Source organism: Corvus moneduloides, chromosome Z, assembly GCF_009650955.1.
Source record: "Corvus moneduloides isolate bCorMon1 chromosome Z, bCorMon1.pri, whole genome shotgun sequence".
In the NCBI taxonomy this organism is placed as follows: Eukaryota; Metazoa; Chordata; class Aves; order Passeriformes; family Corvidae; genus Corvus; species Corvus moneduloides.
Genome location: NC_045511.1, coordinates 31983699 through 32009316, shown reverse-complemented (window position 1 = coordinate 32009316; position 25618 = coordinate 31983699). Strand labels below are relative to the sequence as shown.

The following is a 25618-nucleotide window of genomic DNA, read 5'->3' as shown; positions in this document are numbered from 1 at the left end:
TTTGTCAACAACAGAGTGATAGTTCATCAAGGACTATGCCCCATTTTTTTTTTTTTTGAACGAGAGTTTTACAGCATCTTCGTATTCCTTTCTTTCTGCAACCTTACTGATTGTTTTAGGCCTCACATTTACCCCAAATACCCAAACTTCATCTTTTGGAGTAACTTAACTCAGCATGTCCATTCCAAAGAAAGCTGAGAGGCACTGAAGAGCTGTGGAGAGAGAGAGCACATGAAGAACAAAAAGAGGGAGTGAGACATCCCCTCTGTGTACGCAGTCACCTATAGCCTTCATTATGGTGGTGACGTGCCTCCATGGACACTGCTTCACAGACAGTAAAATGGCTCCAGCATGAGCTGAGTCCACACATTGGCATTACTGTTATGCTGGGAGTCACCTGCTGCCACCCCAGGGCAGAATCCGGCCCTCTGGGTACTACTGGGAGTTTAGTGCTGGTGGGGTCAAATCAGTGCTGTCTTGAATCATTGTCCATGAAAAGGGAACAAAACCTGTTTTTCACTGTTTCATCTGTCCCAGAGAGCAGCAACATTTCTGAAAGCTGACATATAGTTAGCTCAGCAAAGTATAAAGGCCCCACTCTGGCTTATATTTTTTTTCCTAGCAATGACTTTTTCTGTGGCTGGCACAATGCTGTAATAATGGTGTCTCACTGTTCTCTCTGTGAACAATAGATATGACCTTTTACCATAAATTGATGTTGCCAGCCTTCCTCAAAAAGGTTGTGGCCTGTGGTGTGTTGTGGGTGAAGCCACTTGGTGGGGCAGCCTGTCTGTACAGGCTGGCAAAAAGGCCAGAGCAGGTCTCCTGTGTCCTGCACCCAATCTCAGGCTGGGACCACCTGATTTCACCAGCAACACAGCCTGAAAGCACAAGAAGAAAAAAAACATCTTGTGTCCTGAGTAATGACATCAGATAAAACAGCTCTGTACATCGGTGGAACAACATGTTCAAGATTTGGCATCTTTATGATTCTGCCACAGACTTCATGTGCTTTCCTGAAAAAATGGATCCATTGTGTCATGCTTGAGTTTCCACCTCTGTTCAATAGGGAGTCATTATAAGGACCTCCTAAAAGCTGAGAATTATTTCAGTTAAATCAAGGGAATGGTGCTGCTGACAATCTTCAAGAACTGGTAACATTTCACAGAATCATAAAATCTTGGAATGTTAAGGGACTGGAATGGACCTTAAATATCATTTAGTCCCAACCCTCGCTGCCATGGGCAGGGACACCTCTCACTAGACCAGGTTGCTCAAGGCCTTATCCAACCTGGCTTTGAACAGTGCCGAGTTGGGGTATCCACAACCTCCCTGGGCAACCTGTTCCAGTGTCTCATCACCTTCGCAGGAAAGAATTTCTTCCCAGTATCTAACCTGCATTTCTCCTCTTTTGATTTGTACCCATTACTCCTTGCCCTGTCACTACAGTTCCTGATGAGGAGTCCCTCTCCAGGTTTCCTGTAGGACCCTTCTGATACTGGAAGGCTGCTATGAGGTCTTCACACAGCCTTCTCTTCTCCAGAATGAACAGACCTAACTTCCTCAGTCTGTCCTCGTAGGTAAGGGGCTACAGTCCTCTTATCAACTTCCTGACCTGTCAGTGGACTTGCTCCAACAGTTCCATGTCCTTATGCTGGGACCCCAGAGCTGGATGCAGTGTTCCAGGGGGGGTCTCACCAGAGCAGAGCAGAGGGGCAGAATCCCCTCCCATGCCCTGCTGCCCACGCTGCTTTGGATGCAGCCCAGGATCCCATGGCCTTTCTGGGCTGTGAGTGCACCTGGCTGGGTCTTGCTGGGTTTTTCATCCACGACCACCCCCAAGTCCTTCTCCTCAGGGCTGCTGTCAATCACTTCTCCACCCAGTCTGTAGGTGTGTCTAGGACTGACCTGGCCTAGGTGCAGGACCTTGCACCTCACTTTCACAGAACCACAGAATCACAGAATGGGCCAGATTGGAAACGACCACAGTAACCTGGTCCAACCTGCCTGTTAAGCAGAGTCTCCCTGGAACACTTGGCACAGGATCTCACCCAGATGGTTCTTAAATATCTCCAGTAAGGGAAACTCCACCACCTCTCTGGACAACCTGTTCCAGTGCATGGTCATGCACACAGTAAAGAAGTTCTTCCTCATGTTTCAGTGGAACATCCCGTGCATCAGTTTCTGTCATTGTCTCTTGTCCTATTGCTGGGCACCACCGAGAAGAGCCTGGATCCATCCTCTGACACCCTTCCTTCAGATACTCATAGATGTTGATGAGGTCCCCTCTCAGTTGTCCCATCTCTAGAATGAACAGGCCGAGCTCCCTCAGCCTTTCCTCACAAATGAGGCACTCCTCTCACCCCATCATCTTCATTGCTTCCAATGGCCCTGCTCCAGGAGCTCCATGTCTCTCTTGTACTGAGGAGCCCGGGACTGGACACAGCACTCCAGATGTGCCTCACTAGGGCTGAGTAGAGGGTCAGGATCACCTCCCTCAACCTGCTGACAATGCTCTTCCTACTGCACCCCAGGATACCACTGACCTTCTTGGCCACAGGGCACACTTCTGGCTTATGGACAGCTTGTTGTCCACCAGGATTCCCAGGTCATTCTGTGCAGAGCTACTATTTCTTGGAGGTGAACACTGTCATTTCCTTGCTGATTACCAGAAGGCATCTATGGATGTTAGAGTAAATAGTAATTAATTGACCATATAAAACCACAGATGACTGAAGAAGCTGACTCATATCCCACCTTTTTGTTTAAACTTGCTGTAAATTCTTCACATTTTTGATTGGTAAGAACAAAGATAAACTACTTTAAATGTAACCACAACCTGTAAACATTACATGCAATGTCTGAAGCATGGGTTGGATTTTCTTTTGGGTGAGTGGGTGCAGCTTCAGCTGAGAGGTTGGATCAGCAGTTTCCAGGCCATGAGCATTTCCTCCCTGAAAAAGAAAAAAACTCGAGGGTTTTTGCAGAATGAGGAAGAGCAAAACAGCTGTCTTACACACAAAGGTGTGTACTGACAAACTGGAAGAAATGGAGACGCAAGGGGGAATTTTGCTGGAAGAATATTTAGGCTCTCAGAGAACATAGGAGAAATGAGGCAAAAGAGGTTTTTAATTGTCATCTCCAGCCCAAAATGCAGATAATTAAAGGTTTTGAAAATATCCTCCTAAACAGGGAGGATATTTATTGACAATAAACACATGGGAGTGAGAAAGCTCCTCCCTCTTGAGCAAATTTTGCATTTGTACAGAGCTACACTGGAACCACAGGAGACCGAACACTACTCTCCAGACATTTCAGACACCAAAAGCTGCTGAAAGTTGATACTTCTATCCTTTGTCAGACTGCTCATTGCATCCACCCCATCCAGATCCTCAGGCAACTTAGGCTGCAGTGTGAGGTCAGCCTGGGTGCTAGGGCACTCTCTGCTCCAAGGGAAGTCACAGCACAGTTTCTTTCTCTTCATCACATTACAGCCTGCCAAAGCCATTAGCTTACCTGAGAAACTACAGTAAGTTCAGAAAAGTGACTTTCCAAAACTAGGCCTGCCTTCTCCAGTTGTTCACAGAGAACAGCACTTGCATTTGATTGCTTTGCTGATCCTTAACTATTTTGATTTTTTATTACAACTCTTTCTAGTTAATTATTCCCTCCAAACTAGTCCAGCTTATCCTCTCGCTCTCAGCACTTTACTCAGCATAGCTCTCTCATTACTTACTCATTTTTGCCAGAACACTGGGATCTGTATCAATGTGACTTATTTTCTTGAGGTGTCCCTGACCATCAGACACTTCATCAGATTCTTTAATATCTTTTGCATCCTGTTGCTGTACACAAGTCATGCACCTGCTGGACCATCTGCCGTTGCAGACTGCAATTCAACCCACGCACACAAGAGATTTCTTTATCCATTACTTTGCACTTTGTTAAATGGTAACTGTCTGTACAGTGAGGCTCTAGTAAGGTTTTTCAGAAGATGCTTGAAAAACACAGGCTAGACCTAATTTTTTTCCTGCCATTAACTTGAGAGAACTCCAGTTGTGCCTCCAGAAGTTGAAAGGAGCACATGGGGAAGCCTGCAAGGCAGTGTGGCATGCTGAGTGCTGCTCATCCTGCAGCCAGGGAAAGAGAGCACAGTGGCACTAGACAGCCTAGAGTTTCAGGACTCTTGCACAGAGTGCAGAAGTGCTTTTATTCCTTTCCTGCCAATTTTCTTTTGTTCCCTGCCTTCGTCTCATATTCTGGTTTTTGTTCATATTTCTGGAATGGCACAAAAAAGCTGTGTTGTAACTACCTGATATTTGCATGAATTTTTTGGGTTGCCATTCATTTTTTTCTCTCCTTCTCTTTGTCCCTCACAAGTCAGCCTACTGAAAAGTTGTTTTGGCAGTTTCTCAGGCAATTCAGATAAATACCCAGCTTTCCATCAAGCTCCCAAACCCTTGAATTTGCAATACGCAAGATTTTCTTTTCCAATTTCCTCGCAGTACAGGCTGAGAGTAGAATGACTCCAATTTGTTTTGTTGCTTGCCATGATCCTGCAACACTGAGAACTAAACAGCTGAGTTTGGTGTTTGAAAGTCAATTGCCTTTAAGTTCTTTACCCTGTATTCAGTCTCTGTGATGTGACAATAATTTCATTTTTACATACATGTTACTTTGCTGCCTGATAACAGTGTATTGACAGTACTGACAGTGGGAGAATAGCAGTATATTGACAATATTGAAAGAGAAGTCTTCTGTTATTTTTTGTAGCTTGAGGGAAGAAAACTGCAGGTATTGTTTTGGTAAATCTTAATCTTCTGCATTGGAAGTGTGCATTCCCCAGGGATAATTTTCTTGTATGACTTACTTGCTCAGTCTCTCAAAGTCCTTTGGAGTTGGTTGTTTTGGTCAGTGTCCCTGGGCAAGTGATCCCTTGTGAAGAAACCTGACCAAAACGTCTTCTCTTAGTTTTCTTTGTGCAATATATTGCTATCACTAGTGCTCAGTGGGAACACTGGCACAACCCAGAATATTTCATGGCAAGAGCTTCCACTGACAGATTTTTGTCAAATCATCAGGATTTGGTCAATTGTATTCTCTTTGCTATAGAGTCTTTTTCTCTGGAGATACCACACAATTAAAGTGTCAAATTTAATGAATGCTAATAGAAGGCTGACCACCATTTACCTGCAGAATGAAATCTTACAGAAGACAGGAGAGTTAATACCCCTTTAAAGAGAATAGAGGTCAGTATGGAGTGGAAACAGTGGCTGTTGTCTGTCCTATTACTAGGTTCAGACCTTGGTTTTGATTATAAATGTTACCTTCCCATCTCCAGATATAAACTTGGAGAATTTGGTTACTAGTCCCATAGCTGAGGTGGTGACTCCAGATTACCAAATCCTCTGTGGCAGCTGTGGCGGATAGTTCAGGAGCAAACTACAGAATTAAATGTGTTTGCATAATAAGCCCACATAGAGCTACACATAGCAATCAAATTAACAAATACCACTTTCATATGCTCCCCTATTACAAACACATTTGCAGTCTTTCTGTGGGTTAATCATGAACAGGCAAAGGTCTGAGCTTGTGGAATAGCACATTCATTGTCAATTGTAACTCATGAGTAAACTTGCAGGAGGAATTGCTGTTAAAATACTTTCTTTCTCCGCTTGGTGAGGTGCTCCCACAATCTTCAGTGCTTTACTAGCAAGCTGTATAGAACCAGTACATTTAGGGTAATAGGATTCCTGTCTTGGCTGGGTTTTGAATGTTTTATGAGTCAATTAAAACCACTTGAAAGAATTTAGTGACAGAGGCACCACACATTTTATTCCCTGACAACTATGTTCTGCATTGTTTTCATAGGGGTAGGATTAATGAAGGTTTTAAAAAACTTTGCCCCAAAAGGAAGTACCCAGATTCCAGTTATTTGTGTTTTTAAGCGCTGAAACTTGGCAGTACAGTGTGTAGAAATTTTTCAGTGATCCAAAATAACCCTAAATATATATGTAGTTAGGTCTTCAAGCATGTTAAAGTATTGTGTTTACTGGGATTTGTGTGGCCCCACAGCACCTTCTGAGTTTTATTTTGTTTGTGTGTGTGTGTGTATGACCTGAGGATCTGGAAAGAGTTCTGTCTAAAGAATATTTTGGTAAAGTTTTATCCACAGAGGAAATCACACCAGTGTGATTACATCAGAACACTTAAACTGCTGAGGATCTCCTGCCTGACTCCATATTCAGACTTCCTTTAGAAAGGGAAGAATTAGTCAGCAAACAGAAAACTATTTGTTATCTATATATTTTAAACTAGGGATCAGCTGGAAGTAGCCATGATGTGTTAGGGACAAATTTTCAGGCATGAAAATCACTATTTCCATGGACTTCAAAGGAGCCATACAAATTTTGAAACCCCAGGGGTCTGACCTCTGGATTTTTCTTCAACTTTCACATTATATTCACTACCTTCCTTACCACATCTTTTGCCAAACAAAGTTATATTTAGCCTTTTGTCTGATATTTTATGGTGAATTCAGTTTTCCCACCACCACTATTCAACTCATATTACTGTCATTCATGATTTTGCAAAGCCATTAAAAAAAAAACCAAATCAAAACTTTTTAAAATCTAGTTTTAACTCCCCCTTGGCCAACTTTTATTAGGTGTATAGCTTGGTAATTTCTGATGCCCCAAAATTAGGAACTAGGAGACAGTGACAATGAGAGTCCAGTCACCTTAACTGTGACAGAAGGGTAAGGCAACAGGACTTCACACTATGTCTCTGCATTTGTGGAAGAACTGGAAACTAATTAGTCTGGGAAGAAGTAACAAGTTCCTATATGAACTCTAAACCAGCACTCACAGATCACTAAAGTATTTTTAAAATATAATGAAGGCTCATAGTGACCTGAAACGTTAGACACTTGTTTAATTGAATGCAAAGTTGAAGAATACTGAACTGGTCATATTGGCTCAAACTAAAGTCCCATCCAGCTTAATATCCATTTTCTGATACTGGCCAGGAGCAGGCTCCTAAAGGAGATTACAAGAACTAGGCATGTAGAGAGCAATTTTCTGGATTTGTGCCTCCAGCTCCTGTATTTCAGCCAGGTACTATGTTCTTAGGATAGCTACTGAGCCCCCAGATGTATTTGGGGTACATTCCTCCCTCTGCCCACTCCTCTCCCCCTCATCTTCCCTGCCTGCTATGGTTGGCAGGGTTCAAAACAGACAAATACACATTTTTTAGTCTGGCCTGTCTGCAGGTAAACCCCACCCTCACCCTACCCAACAGTGCACTGTGTTAAACACAATTTCAAAACATTATTTTTTGAGGCTTGAAATAACTGGATTTCCCTGAGCTTTAATTTACCACTTGACTAGTTTCCTATTTAAACTTTCACTTCAATCCTTATTTCACAGCATTAAATGATACCCCTGCACACTATATTTCTCTTTTCGAGGCAAGCCTACCAAAATTATCTTTTGCTTGGATGTGATGGGAAATGCATGCAACTTTCTGAAACAATTCAGTGAAAACAACATATTGCTCATAGAAAATTCTCAGTAAAGGTTGCAGCCGAGAAACTTTGATAGGAGGAATGGCATATCAGACACACTTTACCCAAAGTTCTACTTATTTAGAAAGGAAAAGGCATGAAAACTTTCTGAAAGAACAATTTTTCCCAAACCCCATTTGTGAAAGGTACCTAAGTGTGTGTCTGGCTTTAAGCAAAGGAATTGTTATAGAAATACTCCTGTGCTTGATATAATGCCTGCTAAACCACGGATTTAACCAGGCACACTGCAATTAATCACACAAATTTTTGCAGCCTGAGCTAAACAGTCAAGACTTGCTAGCTATCGATATATATTTCTTACATAGATAAGACACAGCAGGGAATCTTACCACTGGTTCAGGCTTTGATTAGACACATCTTAATTTTCTCGCTGGATGAAAAACCTTAAAACAAAGCTGCAGTGACTGTACATCCTCCCTAACACTCTATTTTTTCTTTGGATTTAAATAAGAAGGGTTATGGGGAAAACAAAGCCCACACAGAGAGCTCTCTCCCCACAAGCAATATATTTGTGTTTACAGCTGCTCATCTAACTGACTTTCATGAGGAGCAAAAGCTCCAGTTGAATCAGGGAAGTTCTGTAGTAGCTCTGAACATGTGTGTGTGAGTAGGTATGTACATAGGGGAAGTTTCATCCTTCATTTTGTATATGAATGATGGAAAGGATCCAAACAATTTCTGCATTTGACTGCAGGACTTCTAGCTAAGCTCTCAGTGAAATCCATACAAAAACGTGTATCTGCATGTGTGGTCTGTGGTGCTAGACTTGTTGGTATTTTAAAAAAGAGAATATCCTCAGTCAGTCTAGTTAGAGTTGCCCCACCACGTACTGGGACAGAGGCAAAGAAAGAAAGCATGGTAGTGGTCTGAGAGCTTATGTGAAAGAAAGGGTGGTTTCAATTCCAGCTCCTGGTCTCCAAAGTATTTCACCGGTCCAGAATTTCTGGCAAAGCTGCCTAAGAGCCTGACTGTCTCCTGAGAGATGAGAGGTGTGCACTTGCATATTTTCAGGGACATGAAGAAACTGAGCTCAGGTTTCTTATTTTTGGGGAGAGGACATTTTTCACCACTGGTCTGTAAGCACAGGCAGGAGGGAGGCAGTCCTGTTACAATCCTTTTCAAATAGTATCTTCTCTTTCTCTGGTGTTTTTGTTTCACTTTGGGGCTGTGAAGGCACCTCCTTGCCGCATGGAGTTGAAAGCCTCTAAAGCTTCAGTGAGAGATCTTGTTTTATTGTTAACACTTTGTTTGTTTCTTGCTTAGCAGACATGGCAGCTGTGATTCCCACCATCAGACACTGAACGCTCCTTAGGTGATGAACGTGAAGCCTGTGTGTCTGACTCAGGATATTGTGTTGATGATCAGATTATGATGAGTTTGGAGCTCCAAGGCTGAGAGCTGCTTGGTCTAAATACCCTTTAAGACCTGTTCTCCATCTGTAAGGAAAGAAGCTAGCAGCTTTGCCACACAGCCACAGGGGTGTTTTGAAGATGAGGTATCTTGGAGATTGCATACCACTGAGATAATCTCATGGAGAAGGCTGTAAACACCTTGGATGGCAGTGTGGGCAGAACATGCTCCAGAGTGCTTGTGCTGGACTGATTGATTCCAAAAGGAAGTTTTCTTCACAGAGCCTGTGGAGTACAGGCAGCACAAAGTGGAGCCCTTGGAGACCCCTCAGACTAGCCAGCTGATTTCATCAAGGACACTGGGATAATAACACACCTTGGTAAATTGCACCCTGCCAGGAGCATAAATTTTGCTCCTGCAATATGGCAGGGATGTAGGCTGGTGCCAGTGCTCACTCAGTCAGCTTACTGCAGTACAGGCCAGTGGCTGCAGCAGACAGGGCTTGCAGGGAATGACAGAAGCCAGAACTCTACTGTCCACATCGTGCTAAGACCACACAAGGCATAACTGTGTGACATGATGGCCCAGAGACAGAAACAGCATTACCAAACCCACTTGGCAGAGCACAGTTGGAGATTGCTGATCATGAGAGTGCAGGCTTGGAAGGGGCTGGGACCAACATCCATTCTGAGATGTGTCTCCACAGAGATAAGGGTGCTGATTGTGATGGGGTACAAACTAACCATGGATTTATGCACAGAGTGTGCCAGTCTAATTTGGAAGACCTGTTGGTCCCTCATGAGTGCACCAGGACAATGGGGATTATCATGCCTGGCCACTAAACTCCTGTCCACAGAGACAAAAATGAGTCTGGGTTCAAAACAGCTATGCATTTAATGTGAAATTGTTAAACCACATTAAATTTCTGTTTCAGCATTTTTAATCAAAGTTGCTTTTAATGTGATTAGACTTCTTTACCTTATCAAGTGAATTGATCTGAACCTAATTTCATATTTTTTTAGTCTTGAATTAGAATATCCACACAGAAATTGAATGAAATTTTAATACACATTTAAAAAATTAGTTTGGATTCACTTCCATGAGAGCAAAATGTCTGGACTGAACATGAGTCAGTGTAGTCACATCAATGAAGTGAGAGAGCTGTCAATCTTCAGAGCAGTCCTCACTGCCAGTGCTGGAGTAGTTTGGATTCAAACAGGGGCAGCCAAATTATTCCTGTTAATAGATTTTAACATTCCATGCCTTTTTGCTTAGTTATTTTCAGAGGCTATATCCTGGGTTATAACTAATGATGTTTTTCACGTGTGTAGTAGTCTGTAGAGACATTCAGCCCACACCAAACAGCATCAATGTCTTGCACATTAATGGTCTTGCATTGTGTGTGTGTGTGTGTGTGTGCGTATATGCGTATATATTTATATATATTTTTATATGTTTATAGTTGTGACTGGGTGATGTAAAAAGTTCTGAAAAATTAAATGTTAAAGTACCCATTTATCTTGTTGTGAAAGTTTCCTGAAGTTTCACAAATTGATTCTTTTAAAATTGTTGGCAAATTGGAGGCCAGGTCTTGTTTTATAGCAACATATATACAGATACATGTACAAACAACTCCGAAATGTGCCGTTTCCTGAAAAGAGACGTTAATGGGACGTCATCACCTGTCACAATTGCGGCTGTTGCCAAAGATGTTGCCTTGACCTTTAAACCACTGTTAGGATACTTCTGTGTAATCAAGATTTGCATCTTCAAAATGTCAGTAGAACAAAAGGTACTGTTGTCCTCACTCAGCTGAGTTGATGTCAAAGATCTGGTGCTTAGCTGCTGACAAAATTTCAAGTCAAACTTAGGATAAGACTGTGTCTCATTCACAGTTATATTTCTAATACATAGTTCCCATTCATTCTGCTTAGGATGATGTTTCTTACTCTTTTCTTGCTACCGGTGGAGGGCAACAGGCAGTTTTGAAGTTTATGCAGATTGTCTTCCACTTGCCTTCATGGGTTTTAAGGAGCACAAAATGAATAAAAAGAAAATGGCAGTCCCCAGTTTAAGGGGAGAAAGAGAGCAGGGTGAAACCATGAACTTAACTATTAATTCAAGAACTGATTTTGTTAAATGAGTACATTTTCTGTACAGAAAAAAAATAGTCTTAAACCATTTTTTGCTCTCTTGGTAAGGCAGTGCAATTTCAAAGTATTTGTAATTAGGCCCCTTTTAAAGTGTATTTGTAAAAATGAACTTAGAAGCAAAAGAAAACCAGGTTGTTGAAATTATATTCAACTGTTTGTTACTCTGGAGCTCTATTTTAGTTTATTTATTTTATTTTTTTTTTAATTATTTATTTATTATTTATTTTTGTTGACTCATCTGTCTCTTCTAGCTTGCATTACATGTTGCAGAGATGGCAAAGTGAAAAGGTAGAGTTAGCAGCACTCTGCGTTCACTTCACATGATGTAATTAAGTTCATAAAGTACAGAGGTCCAGAAGAGCCAGACTACCAACGATGAGCCTGGGCATAGGCAGAGCTTAGTTTTTGAACTGAAGAAGCTGACATGGAAATAGCAAAGAGATGAATGAGTAAAAGCTACATACACAGTCTCTACCTGTGTATTGGTGACAAGTAGGCAGCACTCCTTTTTACGTGTCCTATGATGAACTGATGTACATGAACGTTTGACTGCTGTTCTGTGAGTAACTGTGCAATTTTTATAAGATTGTGCAACATGCCTGAGCTACTTCACTCAGTGTTCCCACTCCACTGAAATTATGTAAATGGTCCCATCTCTCTAGTTAAAGAAGTCCAAAGTGGCCCTTTGCTGCCGGAACATAAAAAGTATGTCAAGATCAGTAGATTGGACTGTGCTGTATCAGCTCAGAAGGTTGTTGTACACTGGGCATTTTCTGACCGAACTCTGACAAGCCAGCTCTTTACCACAGTTCTGCAAATGTGGGGGTAAAATGGCTGGGTTAACATGGTGTTAAATCAGCTGCTACCTATTCTGCTGAAGTATCTCACAGATGGCAACAGCAGAGGAGAGGCAGACTTACATGCCGTAAGCAATACCACCTTCTTTGGCATTGGTGTATATGGAAGTAAATCACACCCTTCAGCTGTGGATCTATGACACATTGTATAAAATGAATTATAATCTTTCTTCTCGGAATAATAGGCTTATTTCCGGAACAGATTTCTGGTATGTTTTTCTGAGAAATTTCCCACTTCTAACAGACAAGGTGCAGGAATTCATCTGGAGTTTCATTTTTAGGCTGTCATTTTGAATGTGTTCTTGGGCTGCTGGGGTCTTTCCACAGTATCTCACCCTCAAAAGCAGGGTCTTTTGTGGGGGTGCACCCTGTGTCTTGCTCATGATGCCTCAGTGCTGATAACTCCCTGGAATGATGGTTTAATACTGAACACAGCCTGAAGATAAAGCTTGAGTAGTTAGATTGTGCAGAGTACAGAAGACCAGGTTATATAGAGACTATTTAAAAGTACAATTTGTTAGCCAACAGAATCCCTTACGCTTTGCTGAAGTAGGCTCCCTCCTTGCTAAGTAGTGACCCCTTAAGGAAAAACCGAGCTACTGCCGCCAGCACTATCTCCCCATCTCCAGCTGTTCTTCCGTGAGGCTTACTTTTTCTCCCCGCCCTGCCTGGGGCTTATCCCCTCAACTTCGGTTCAGCACATTTGAGAAAGGATGCCGTAACGCTGTCTGTCAAGAAACGCAAAATGTGGCTCAAATGCATCTGTAACTTTTTGTGTCAAGAATTGTATCCGTGTCTTCTCCCCTTCCTCCCCTTCCCATCTTGATTTGATTTTTCACTAAAGTTGTATCACCAGGCCACTTAGGAAGTATAATTTTTTTGCCTTGATGTTTTGCAGTACATGTTGTTCGCTGTTCTTCTTCTACCATACAGAGAAGACTTAGACCAACAATGGGCTTTTTTTCTGTTTGTTTCAAAGTCCAAGTGCTGAAAAAACAAAATGCTGGCTTGCCACTGCTTCTTCAAGAGCTTCTTGCTCCAGGAGAGTATGTTGAAAAAACTGAGCCCAAAAATTTCAGCCAAGAAGATGAGGAACTCAATATATGTTGCTTTTTCACTGTTTTGTCTTTTTTAGGCCTGATTTGGGAAGATTTTTTTAATGTCTTCAGTCCAAGAATGCTGAAAAACAATTTTAAAGCTTCTTTTGTGCATGATGGTCATTTTTTGATGTCTAAAGGACATGCAAAAGTCCCCCCAAGAGAAGGAGAAATCACTAAGAACTGTGAAGTAGCAAGCCTAGTTTTAGATTCTGATTCCATCTGCTTTTCCACATTTCATGACTTTTCCAGGAAAAAACCTTGCATCGTGAGACTTCAAGTAGTCTGTATAGATCTTTTCTGTAACTTCTGAGTATTGTGTTTTCCACTCAATGGCGTAAGTGAGAGTCCTACAGGTAACAGTTATTTCTACCATCAGGGACTATGGCTCAGGTTAGCTGAGCAATTATATACAGATTCCTGAAGGTTTCCAGCTGATGGTGGAGTTCAGTTTGGTGCATTTGCACTGCTACCCGTTACTTCACAGCTGTCTTGGGTACAGCTGTATTGGGGGCAGTTTCGTCTGCGGACTGCAGTTGGTTGTGAGAACTGGTGGTTCTGGGACCAGCCCCTTGAGGAGATACCAAAGTAGAAACGGACCCACAGTGAGGACAGTGTGGGACAGGACCCCCTTGCAAGTCACCAGGTGCGGGAGGGCACGCTAGTCTTGCAAACCCTCCGTCCCCTGAACATCCCCCGCCGCCGCGGGGGAGGCGGCACTGCCGGTAACCTCGCAGGTTAGGCGGAAGCCTCAGCTTAAGCAGGTGCCTAAGTGGCAGCATGTCAGCACCCTGATGAATACCGCACCCGCCTCTGGCTTTCTCCGACCCTGCGCCGGGCCGCCCGCAGGCTGCCCGCCCGCAGAGCCACCCGCGCCCGCAGCGCGCCCCGGGCAGCGCCGGCCGGCGGGGCGGCTCCAGGCTGCAACACCTCCCCGTCCTGCCCTGCCCGGCCCCTGCCCGCCCCGCCCCGCCGGGGCCGCGGTGCCTGCGCCCTCCCCGGGGCTGGGGCCGGGGCAAGGGGCCGGGGCCGCCCGGCACCCTGGGGCCGTGCAGGCTCCTCCCGAGAGCAAGAGAGGGGTGCCCGGGGCGGGCGCTGGTGAGGCGTGTGCCGAGGGGGTGTGGTTTTGGGCTGGAGTTTATTAGTAGTAGTAAAGAAAGGAAAGCGGGGGAAAAAAAAAAAAAAAAAAAAAAAAAAAAAGGGGTGGAGAAGGAGGGAGGGGGGTGAAGGGAAAAAAAAAAGGCCCGAAGAGGAGTTTCCAAAAACTTCCAAGGAACTCGCGGCTGCAAGTCCCAGGCGGCAGGCAAGAGCGATGCTGGAGCCTCGAGCGCTCCGGGAGCCGACAGAGGCGGCGGTGGCGGCAGAGGGGGTGACCGCGGGGATGGCGGCGGCAGCGGGGAGCGCGGTGCCGGCCGGAGCCGGGATGGCCGAGAAGAAAAAAGCCGGCAACGGCAGGAAGGGCAGGAAAGGCAAGGGGCCCGGCAAGAAGCCAGCTCCGCCGGAGGAGGGCGAGGCGCCCGGGTCCACCACAGGTAAGCCCATCGGCAGGTGCGGGGGCCACCCCGCGCGGACCCTCCGCGGCCGCGGGTCCGCACGCAGCGGACACATCCCCGGCGCCCGCCGCCGCCTGCCCGGCCCGGCGGAACCTCCGCGCCCCGCGGCGGCTGCTCGCCGAGCTCCCGGAGCGGCGGGGGCGGCGGCGCTGCCGGGAGCTCCTCGGCTGTCCGACCGTGATTCGGTCTGCTGCCCTATTTCCCTCCCGCTGGCCCCGAAATCCTGAGAGGCTCTCGGTCAGCTGTTGCTTTCTTCATATTTCCCCCCCCCCCCTCCATTTTTTGGAGGGCGTGAGACTATCTCTCCTATTACAAAACACATTTTCTGTCCCTTCCTTTCCCTTCCTTAGCGTAGTTGAACAGATGACCAACTTTCATATGGGGTATTTTGTCTAAACTTGCAGCTATTTACTCAGGGATGATCAGAGAGGACATTTCGCTCACTAAGCAGCACGTGTTGTGCTCTTATGCCTCCTCAGTATTAAGCACAAGAATTCATGCCAGTGATACCCTTGTCCTCCGTAGGTGTCCAGAAGCAGGACCCAAAGGAAGGGCCAGAGCTGAGCGTGCTGCCCCACTCGCCATAGTTACTTATCCCTGTCAGCCGAATGCCCCAGTCAGGATCAAGGCTCCTAGTGCAGTACAAACACGTATGAGTGCATGATGCTTTTCCTAGAGCCCTTGTGTTATGCCACCTAGTTTATCAGAAAACCTAGCAGTGTCTATGGATACCCTTAGCTTTTTGCAGCAGCAATGTGTAGCTGCAGCTACTGTTCACCAATTTCTTTGAATTCTTTGGGGTCTTGTGAGAAATTGTTTTAAAAGAAGCATGAGAAAAGCAGTCAATTGCTTATGGTTTGGTTTTGGGTTTTTTGGTTGGTTGGGGGGTTTTTTCCCCCCTTTGTGTTGTGTTCCTCTCCAAACAGCCAAATTAACATAAAGCCCAGTAGGGTAAAACTTTCTAAATATACCTACATTAATTTTGCTTAGTGCATCATGGCCAACACAGTGCTGCTCTAGACCTCAGTCATCAGCCCTCAGGGAGGATGTGTGTGATTCAGCAGCAGCAGATATCCCTTTGGGCTACTAATCTTTACAAACTAGCACTGCCCAATGCACCCTCTCTGTGTTAGGAGACACAGCTCACTCAGCTTCTGCTCAGCAGTGGCTGTAAACAAGTTTCAGGTACAGCAGGGGAGGTTTCGCTTGTTATGCCAAGATAGAGACTAACACTTCTTTTGATCTTCTTTTTCTCTTTCACTGGATTTTTATAATGATGTTACACTATGCGAGCATCTCCTGCTAAAACTAACCATCTCTGGCATTAAAACATTAAAACCTCTGGCAAACTTATCGGCCACAGCTGGGCTGTCTGAAGTGTTTGGGGGTTTTTTTGTTTGTTTTTGTGGCTGACAGAAAACAGGAAGACAGTGACAAGTGGGACAATTTGTGATAGGAAAGATCTGCCAAGGAGGCCCATTTTCTCACTGTGCACCTCAGAGTTCTATAGCATCCCATCCCATTCATGTAGGAGAGCTTTCTGTGTCCTGTTGTGCAGTTTTCCTTTTCCAGTGGAGCAGGTTGCTGATGGAGTAGTGAAAGGAGCTGAGAACCAGAGGGCATTTTTTTGAGTAATCCAACCAAGTCAACGTCTAAACTAGGCAGAGATTGTTGGGAAGATGGTCTTCTTTCTCTGTAGAAGTGAGCTAGAATAACCGAAAAATCCATGCAGGTAAATAGCACCTAAAGTTTGAGTATCTAAGTGTTGGTTGAGTCTCACTTCTGGTGGTTGGATTATGTCTGCCGTGGTGAGTGTTTCACCTGAAAATCTGAAGGGTAGCAAATGTAGGTTGAGGTTCATCAAGGCAGAATTCAGATCATGCCAGCTCCTAAGGCTTTGCTAAAACTCCAGAAGGCTAAGTCTCTACTAAACCAAAATATGCCAGTGTTTAAACCAGAAATAATCCAGTTTTCTGGCAAGTGCTTACCTCAGGTCTGCAAAGCACCAGTATGTTTTTATAGGTATGAAAGAGTACCGCCTTCATCCATACCTGACATTACTAGTCAAAAGTTTCCTGTGTGGGCAAGAACTGAACATTCTTCTATCTTATGTAATAAAAATCCCATTCCTTCCAAGATGAGTGTATGTGGCAGGATAGCTCACATGTGTAGCTAATCCATGTAGTCTGTCTAATGGGAAAATGAAATACATCATAACGCATCACTATAAATTTGACTCAAAATCAGATAATGTCACACTGGAAATGTAACAGATTTTATCTAATCTGTTACTTAAGGGTATTATCTGGTTTGAGGGGCATTTAGAACTAGAACTGATAATTAGAAGAGAAAGAGCAGAAAGACTGATGCAAAATGTAGCAAGAGAGCAATTTTGCATTTCATGCCATGGGCTTTTATTCTTTCTGTTCAAGCATATTAGAGCTTGAATTAATTACTAGTCTACTCATGTTGATTAACAGTACTTACTGAGGACAATATGAAGACCTTCTGACTTTGATGGGAAAGGAAGACTTTCGACAGTTTTCCTTTTCGCTAATACAGTTTTGCAGCCATATCTGTTGTCATTTGCTGTGTTTAGGGTGTGCAGCCTGAGAGGTTCTGCAGCAGTTTTGCTTTTAGTTACCTCCTTTCTTTAGTTGAATTATGTCAAGAATTGTAATTTCTCTGTTGTGTTCTCTTCTATGAGGAGTTTTCATCCACTTACGGTCTTCCTTGTGAAGAAGAGTGGCTTGCAGACTGTCCTCAGTTTTAAGCTCTGACACTAGCACAGAAGTCCTTAGGAGGTGTTCAGGTTTTTGCTTAGTGCAGTTTTTTCTGACCATAGCTTCTTGCAACTTACTTTGCTTTTGGCTGGCAAAGTATATCATACGCACATCAATCCTGGGTCTGGAAGCATGGGTAAATTTTCAGTTTTGTCAGTTGGGAAGAAAGGGTATGAAAAAATGTTTCATATTCTGTCGCAACTTAGCCAGAATCTCCAGAATTGCTATCGGAGAACAAAGTTAGTTATTGGAAAAAAAAGAAGAAGGAGGTTTGGCCTTCTTTGCTCACCTGCACAGTGGTAACACAAAAAAATCTTCATGTTTTCCATTGCCCAGGTGAAGTCTGGGCTCCATTAAAAACGTTTGAGGAGGTCTATGTTGCTATGGTTTCTTTTTTGTTAAAATTTTTTAGAACATTTACTCTCCCTCGCTACAAGTGGTCTTGAATAAACTGATGTTGTCTGGCTTGTGTCAAGCCTGGAGGGATTATATCTTCCTTTAGCAGGGCACTCTGGACCATGATAAATACAAGGGATGGAAAACTGAAGAGAGAGTATTATAAACGGACTTTTCTCCAAGTTTTATCACTGAACTGCTATGCCAACTGAGTGTGCAGACAGGCTCAACAAATCTGCCAGCAGGGCTTCCTAGGGCATTGCCAGCACACAGAAAATACATCCAGCCTGGGCAGAGAAAGCCTATGCAGGAAAGCTGAGGTTGGGAATCAAGGTCTCCAGACTTGCCCCTCACAGAGGCACTGCTCCTGACTTAGGGTGCTGTTAGAGCAGGAGCACGAGGGCTTAGGCCCTTGAACCTGTGTCAGCCCAACCTTCTGCCTGCCCAGCCTTAGTGCTGGACTGCATAACATGGGGCTAGTGCAGTGAGAGTCAGCCCTGGAAAAATCCCTCTGTGGAAGCTGTGTGTTTGTCAGTAATGTGGGGTATCAGCATATCAGCTGCCCAGCCTCTTTGTCAAGTGTTTCCGGACATCTCGGGGAATGTGAGTTTTCAGGTGGTTCTGCTTAGCAGAGAAGACTAGGGCAAGGTTGCTGGGCTTGAAAGGACGAAGTGTGAGAAGATGTGGAGTACTTCTAAAGAAAACACCTTGATGTGGGCAGACTTGACAGCGCTGCGAACTCTGGCCTTGGGTTTTGTCAGCCACTCTCTAGTGGTAAGAAGAGCAAGGCTTCACAAGCATCTGGTGCCAAAACACTGAGAAGGAAGAGGGAAGGGCATCAAATGGGTCTCAATCATCATTCCAGTGAAGTGACCTCGCTGCAGACAGCAGTGTTGTTCTGAACACATCTGCACTTAACAGAGCCCAGAGTAGAGAGGCTGCGGTCATTGACATAGAAAATAAGTATCTCCTGGTGGGTTTAATTTAGAATTAGATAAAATGTCAGAGTTTGGAGACTGCTTGATAGAATAAACAGCACAAAGTTCAGATGAGATTAGTGTGGCTGAGCAGAACCTTTGACTGTATCCTGGTAGCAGGCTTGGTTGCCAGAGGAAGAAATGGTTTTGATCGTATTAAAGACCAAGTTGCAGGTGAGGGCTGGTTGTGAGGATTAGAGCTCAGTCTGAGGCTGGCTAAGTTTAAGTTGATATTCAATATTCATAAAGAGATATTAGAAGACAGATCACTGTTTTAACATGAAGACAAGTTTGGGAGATGAAATGAAAGCTGTGATTTCTGGCAAAACCTGTCCACTTCTAGAGGTAAACTGTTGCTTAGAAGGAGTGACAACTTCTTTTAGTGTTTCCAGTCGAAAATATTTATGTGCTGCTGGTATGCTTGTACATTTTTCTGTGAGGAAAGCCTCTCTACCTGTGTGCAATGCCTGGATTCTCCAAACATTCCACACAATCTTCAGAGCAATTTTGAGTGTGAATCCTTTAAAAAGCATGCGAGTGCGTTCATGTTTTTTTGAATAAATGAGATTAGTCACCATTCAAACTTTTTTGAATTAACACTACAAGTACTACTTGACTGCAGCCATGGGAATGCAAACAGAATGGTAAGAACATACCAGTACAGTTGTACGGTAAATACTGCATGTGTATAGAAAGACATTCCCCATGTGAAATAAATCCAGAAACTGTTTTGAACTTTGTGCAAATATTTATGGCTGGGGATGGCTGAGCAAAATTTTTATCTTTTGTGTAGATATGCCAAAGCCTGCTAAGCTATGCATGGATTTTAAAACTTCAATTTTCTGGCAAAGCTTGCGAGCGAACTCTTAAATCTGAGTTTGTCTATTTGTAATTGTGGGCTTCTCAGATTTCTGGAAAGGCAGTAACTGGAAAAGGAAGGGGGGGAAAAGGTTGAATGAAACAGTTTGAAACAGCACTCATAAGTAAAAAAAGAAAAAAAGATCCTATGCAGTTGATATTTCAGAATACTTCAGCACTCACTATTTGGGGAAGCTCATTTTTGAATCAAAGCCACTGAGTTTTCACAAAAACTTTTTGGGTGCTTGATTTGTGAATGTCTAGCCACAAAAATCACAAGAGAAGCTACTGAGCATCCTTGACAACACATGCTACTTTAAGCTCTTAAGTATCAATTGGTCATCCTTAAAGTAAGGCGAGTTAAATGCAGAGCTGTGGAAAACTTTCTTCCAAGCATCTCTCCTCCCCTGCCTCCCCCCTTTCAGTCTATGTGTAAGCATCTGATAGCCCTTTGAGGCAGGTGCTTATAACCAAAAGCAAAACAGTGAAGAACAATTGTCTCAGAGTGTCAGGATCTGGAAATGCTATGAATTCTTACCAAATCAGTGTTTTGCTAACATTCCAAAAGTAACAAGAGTGAATGTGCCTTTAACAGTACTGATAGTTTATCGTGTTCCGTTATGATACAAGAAAACAAACCAAGTGTCAGTATTTTGTATGAGTCATTCTGGTCGTGCAAAGAGCTGCTCGAATGTGCTTGAGGTGTTTGAGTTAACCCTCAGTTGCTCCCTCAAGTACACGGAGTCCTGGGTTCGGCGGGGGAGGGGGTCTTGTTGCAGGTCTAGAAAATCTACAGCGGCAGGCTTTTATCGGAAGAGTTACGGTGCCGGTGCCGGCGCTGCGGCGGCGCAGCAGGGGCAGCGCAGCCGTGAGAAGAGACGGATTGGTGTGCTTGCGTGCGGAGGCGGCTGTGAAAGTGCTGCTTTAAAAATAAAGAAAACAATCGAACTAACAGTGAAAGGGGGAAAGAGCCGTTGGTGACCTGCGGGGAAGGGAAGCGGCGCCGGAGGAGGGGTGCGGGTTTTGCTGCCGGTGCCCGCGGCGGCCGCGAGGGGGTGCGGCGGGAGCGCTGCTGCCCGCGGAGCTCCGCAGCGGGACGGACCCGCAGCCCCCGCGCCTTCCCTCCGCGGCCCTCGTGCTGAGCCGTGGGGGAGGCATCCGCTGTGAGGATGTTCTTCAGTCCTTTGGCGTTGTGGGTGCTTCACCAGTATCAGAGGATGGTTCAAGCAGGGGTTGTTAAGGCTGTTGTGTTGTGCTGAGGGTCAGTGCATGTGCGGTAAACAGGTAGAGAAGCTGTGAGGGAGACTTTGGCCCTGAGAAACACTCTGCTCTGATCTCATGCAATATGAGCATTAAATCGTCTAGTGTGAGGTCACAGGGATGCTTTTCTTGTCTTTTCATTCATTCTCTCACTTCTTTCTTTCCTACCACACTTCCTCTATCCCTCTCTTCTTCCATCCTTTGTCCTTTTTCTCCTTCCCTTCTTTCTTCCCATCCTCCTTTCTATCCGTCCTGCTGTCCTTTTATGCATCCCTTTGCCTCCTTCTTCCATCCTTTTCTTTCTCCCTCCTTTCTTTTCTCCATCTTTCTTTCTTCTCTGTTATCCCTCCATCCTTCTCCTTCCTTTTTTCCACTTCTTCCTGTCCCTCCTATCTGCTCTATATCTGTTAACGAAGAATAAAAAACAATAAAGGAAAAGTAAAACAAGATATTTCATAAGGGACCGATAGAGATCTTTAACATAGCAGTTACTCAAGACAGGAGGTTATTTTTTCATTTATGCACAGAATACTGCTTGTGTCTGGTTTTGCGTTTCTGGTTGTGTAATTTTCTGTGGGAGCATTAGATTTGGGGAGAAATTGACCGTGTTATGTAGTTTGTTCACTATGGGCCATTTGAATCCTAGCTCTGACAACCAAGTCCACAGGCTTCACAGGTCAGGGAGGAAGAGGGAGATATTAATCTGCTTTGTGACAGTTCACTTGGGAGCCTTTACTCAGTCTCTCTGTGCATCTCTTCCTCAGGTTTTCTGAGGTGATGGTCCTTCCACCTCTGTAAGCAGGGGGAATCCAGGTCAGGGAGTTTGGGCTTGGCATTCAGGCATGGACTCAGGCTGAGCCTTGCTTAATGCCTTTCTCCTGCATTAACAGCTTTCGTTTCACCCTTGAGTCAACCACATGCCATGTCCTATGGCTAACGGTTAATCCCTTTGAAGACAGCTACCGAAGCATGAATGCATACTTAAGGTGACTAAACAGAGACCCTAGTAACATCCAGTTGCAGAGGGGATAGATAGGGGTTGTTATCACTGCCATTACTGCCAGAAGAGTTGAATTCTAAATTCAGTTCTGGAGATTTGATGTGTATGTGTGTGTGTGTGTGTATGTGTGTGAGCACATGCAGGTGTGATATTTTAGTGGGATTTAGTGATGACTTAGTTGGCTTCTACTATTCAGTTTTCCTTTGGGGCAGTCCACTGGACTCAGAAAAGAGAAAAAGGGGGCTGTTCTATCAGTGCCATATTGCACCTGTAAACGAAACAGCAATGAAAACTGCTGCGTTACTGTATTATGTTTGGAATGGGTGGCCCTGTTATTCTGTGAATATATTTTTGCATGTCCTCTTGAACTGCACCAAATAAACTGGTGATGTCTGTGTCATCACAGTCGTTGAGTTCTATTCTAGCCGTCCTTCAAACCACCTTCTGTGGAACAAGCACCCATTGCCTAGGATCATACAGTCTTTGCATGTCCAAGGTCACGACAGATCACAGTCTGATCACAGAAACCAGAGTCTCCTGACTCTCAGTCTAACCTCTCTCTTCAAACCACCCTGGCTTCTAACACATGGCCATAACATACAGGTATCACAAACCTGTCACTTACCCATTTTTTTTTTTTTTTTAATGTCAAAAAGATTCCTTTCCCTTTGTGAAAACAAGTTTCCTGGAGGGCACTGTGCATTGCTGGTATGTCTGCTGCAGGGGAAATAGAAAGACGAAGGGTCTTATTAGGTAGCAGGCACATTGCTGTCCCACTGGAACTATGCAGCCAGCCCTATGGCACGAGCTGCTTCCACAGGGTGAATACAGGATGAAGGGCATTGGAGAAGATGTCAGTTGTGCCATTGTGCCAGACCTGCAGGTCCAGGGAGAGTCACTGGCAGGATTTGAGAGACCCTCAGAGAAAAGGTCTTATTAGTACGGTTTTCTACCAGGCTCCTTCCAAGGGCAGCATGTACCTTTGCAAGAACGAGAGAAACCTCTCATGCAGAGCTTCCCCATTCCAATGGGAACAATGTGACCTGTAAAAACTGGTGTCCCAGGGCAGCCAGTGCCTCCTTCTTGTTTCTGGCCTCTGCTGTATGTCTGCAATGATCCATGACAGCTTTAGAGCAGTGTCCTGATCATCTCAAGAGAAGTTACGTTAGGGCAAGTTAGCTAAGCCTTTGAAAAACAAACCTTAAAACATAGTAACTGCTAGTTGACCCTGTTCTTGGAAAGAGTGGACTGGAAATTCAAAAGTACAAACTGCTCTGTAATGAGTGTGTTCTCTGTCAGGCTCTAGAGGATGAATGCAGCTGCCAGTGCACTTGTGGGGTTAGTTAAAAGGCAGTGCTTTTAAAAGTCAAGGCAGTTGTGCAGAGGGAGAACTTGCCTGGGCATGTGGAGGATTTCTGTCCCTCATAGCATCTGAGATGAGGACTGGCATAATTTTTGAAAGATGGGCTATCGTTCAACCAAAAGCTATGAGATGAATGCAGAAATTACTGGGTGAGGGGTTTTTTTTTCCGTTACGAGCTTCTAGTCTGGCAGACATTCTGAGCAAGTTATTGCCAGACTTAGTGTTGTCGATTCCAGCAATCCTAGCCTAATCTTTTTTATCTTGGTACATATTGATTTAAATGCAACTTTTACTTAAGCATGTTGCTCGTGGCATGTAAGAAGGTACTGCAAGCATACAAAAGGCTAAGTGTAAATGCTGGATGGTAAGATTAACTGTGGAAAAGAATAAACTGATTATCAACCAGACTGAAATTGATGATAAGCACAGGTTTTCCTGGCTTTGTGAAGTGCAATTTCTGCAAGGTGAGAAATTGGAAAACTATTTCAGAGCAATAACAGCAATCTGATGCCAGAGCAGGGAGGATTTTGAAACAAGGTCAGAGAGAGGGCTGTAAAATAGATAACTGTCTCATTAACTCAGGTCCATTCCTGGCTTATTTGGCATTGATATGCCTTGGTTATTTTTCCCATGTGTGAGTGAGAATGTCTCTCATCCCACTCTGTCCTCACACTTACAGTGAAGACCACCTCACCTTGGTGAGGAGCCTCTTTGCAGGGACCATGCTACCATCATCCCTCATCCTAGCTGCAAGGTCCCCTTGGAGGCTCATGTTAGTTCCATAAATGCCAGAATGCGTTGGTCTCAGCAGACATTGTTCTTGCTTCCATCCCCAAATTTGCTGTCTTCTCTCATCCCTCCTCTAGCTCCCACCTGACCCTTAGAAGCTGATAACAATAATCAGGCCAGTTTCCAGGCCGGGAACAATTGAATTTCCAGGCAGATTGCATGAGGGAAACCGATTCTTTGGCTGCAGTATGAGTTGTACCTAACAGCAGGATGAAGGCAGACCTTGTTGTTAAGGGGATGTCATCTTCGCTGCTGTCCACAAAAAAAGAGCAAGGGAGGGAGTATAATTTCTAAGAGCTGTTGAGAGAGAAGTAGCTTCATTTAGGCATTTTGTTTTAAAGGTATGGAATTAATTGCTGCCAGTGGCATTGCTTCCTCTTGAGAGGAGCTGCAAAGACAGATTCCCAGGACACCAAAGATGGCTGAGGATTACTTAGTCCTGGTGTGGATTTTTAAATGCTTCTCATGGTTCACTATAGGCTTCCAGGATGTTTCTTCAAGTTGACTTTGAATGCAAGTGCCATTAAAGCTGAAGTAAGCTGCTAGGTCTGTATAGCTCCTGTTCTGTCCAGGGTCTCTAGTTTGAGTTCTTAGCGTCTGTTTCCCTTTTGATTCCCAAAAGGTCAGACTTGTCTCCAGTGACAAGTTGTGCCAAGTGATTGCCACCATGGTGAGCTTGCCTGAAGGTCCCTCCATGGTACTGACAGGAGGGAAATAGCATGGAAATGAGATGAAATGGCAGGAGGACATGTAGTGGGTAGGTGAGATGGTGTCCACTGCTCTGCCTGATGTTTCCTCTCAAATGCACAGGTGATTTTGCTACAGGTGGTATCCTGTCGTTGACTTGCTCATCATGGCTTTTTTCCCCCTTAAATCAGCGATGAAAGGTTTTCTTCCTCTGGGCATTTGGGTCAAAATCACCAGCAGCATGTTTTATCCAATCCCTCTTACCCCTTACAGGCAGTTCTGGGAGCACCGTGTCTGTGTTTCACTCTGTTGTGTCCACAGCTAAGCACTGAAAGGAAAATGATCTTCCAGCTTACTTACACGCACGTTGACCTTTAAGGAATGCATTGAAATTCCTTGAACATCACTGGGAGTATTTGCAGACTTAAGCTTAAGCACTTTCCTAAGCACTCCGGTAGGTGGAACTAGCTGGTGTGTCTAGGTCTAGGTTTAGGTTTCTCCTTCTCTCACCCTACACAGATGGTTAACCATATACTTGAAACTCTAAGCAGGCCATCCTAGGTGTCCTTTGGCAAGTCCAAAAGGGGCCAGGTAAAAATACAGTTAAACACACTGCAAATTATTTAAACTGAGAATAACAAAAGGACTTCTGTCCTGCAAAAACTGTTTTTGGAAGAAATTGATATAATGCATTGTATCATGTCTGCTGGCCTAGAGTTAAAAGGCAGAGAAAGATAATTGAATGTCTAATATTTGCTGTCGAGGTTAGTAGTTGACTCATCTGATGTGGGAAATTGGGTACCTGTATGTTTGGAATTGTTTTGGCATCTTTTTCATCTTACCCTCATTATAACAGCAAAGTGATAGCTTTTACTCATTCTATTCTAAACTACTTAGTTTTCACAAAGAG

The 25618-nt window shown here is 44.2% G+C and overlaps 1 protein-coding gene across 7 annotated transcripts in view; it reads left to right on the top strand.

The window, feature by feature from the left end:
- NRG1 (neuregulin 1) overlaps positions 1 to 25618 on the top strand; it is a 434810-nt gene that overhangs the window by 143144 nt on the left and 266048 nt on the right. For 5 of the 7 annotated variants that reach the window (XM_032096874.1, XM_032096872.1, XM_032096871.1 and 2 more), the window contains exon 1: positions 14261 to 14574. The exons of the other annotated variants lie outside the window; for them this stretch is intronic. In XM_032096874.1, the coding sequence (XP_031952765.1) occupies positions 14355 to 14574 (220 nt within the window). In that variant the 5' untranslated portion in view covers positions 14261 to 14354. Of the gene's footprint in view, positions 1 to 14260; positions 14575 to 25618 lie in introns of those variants that run through there. 7 annotated transcript variants of the gene reach the window in all.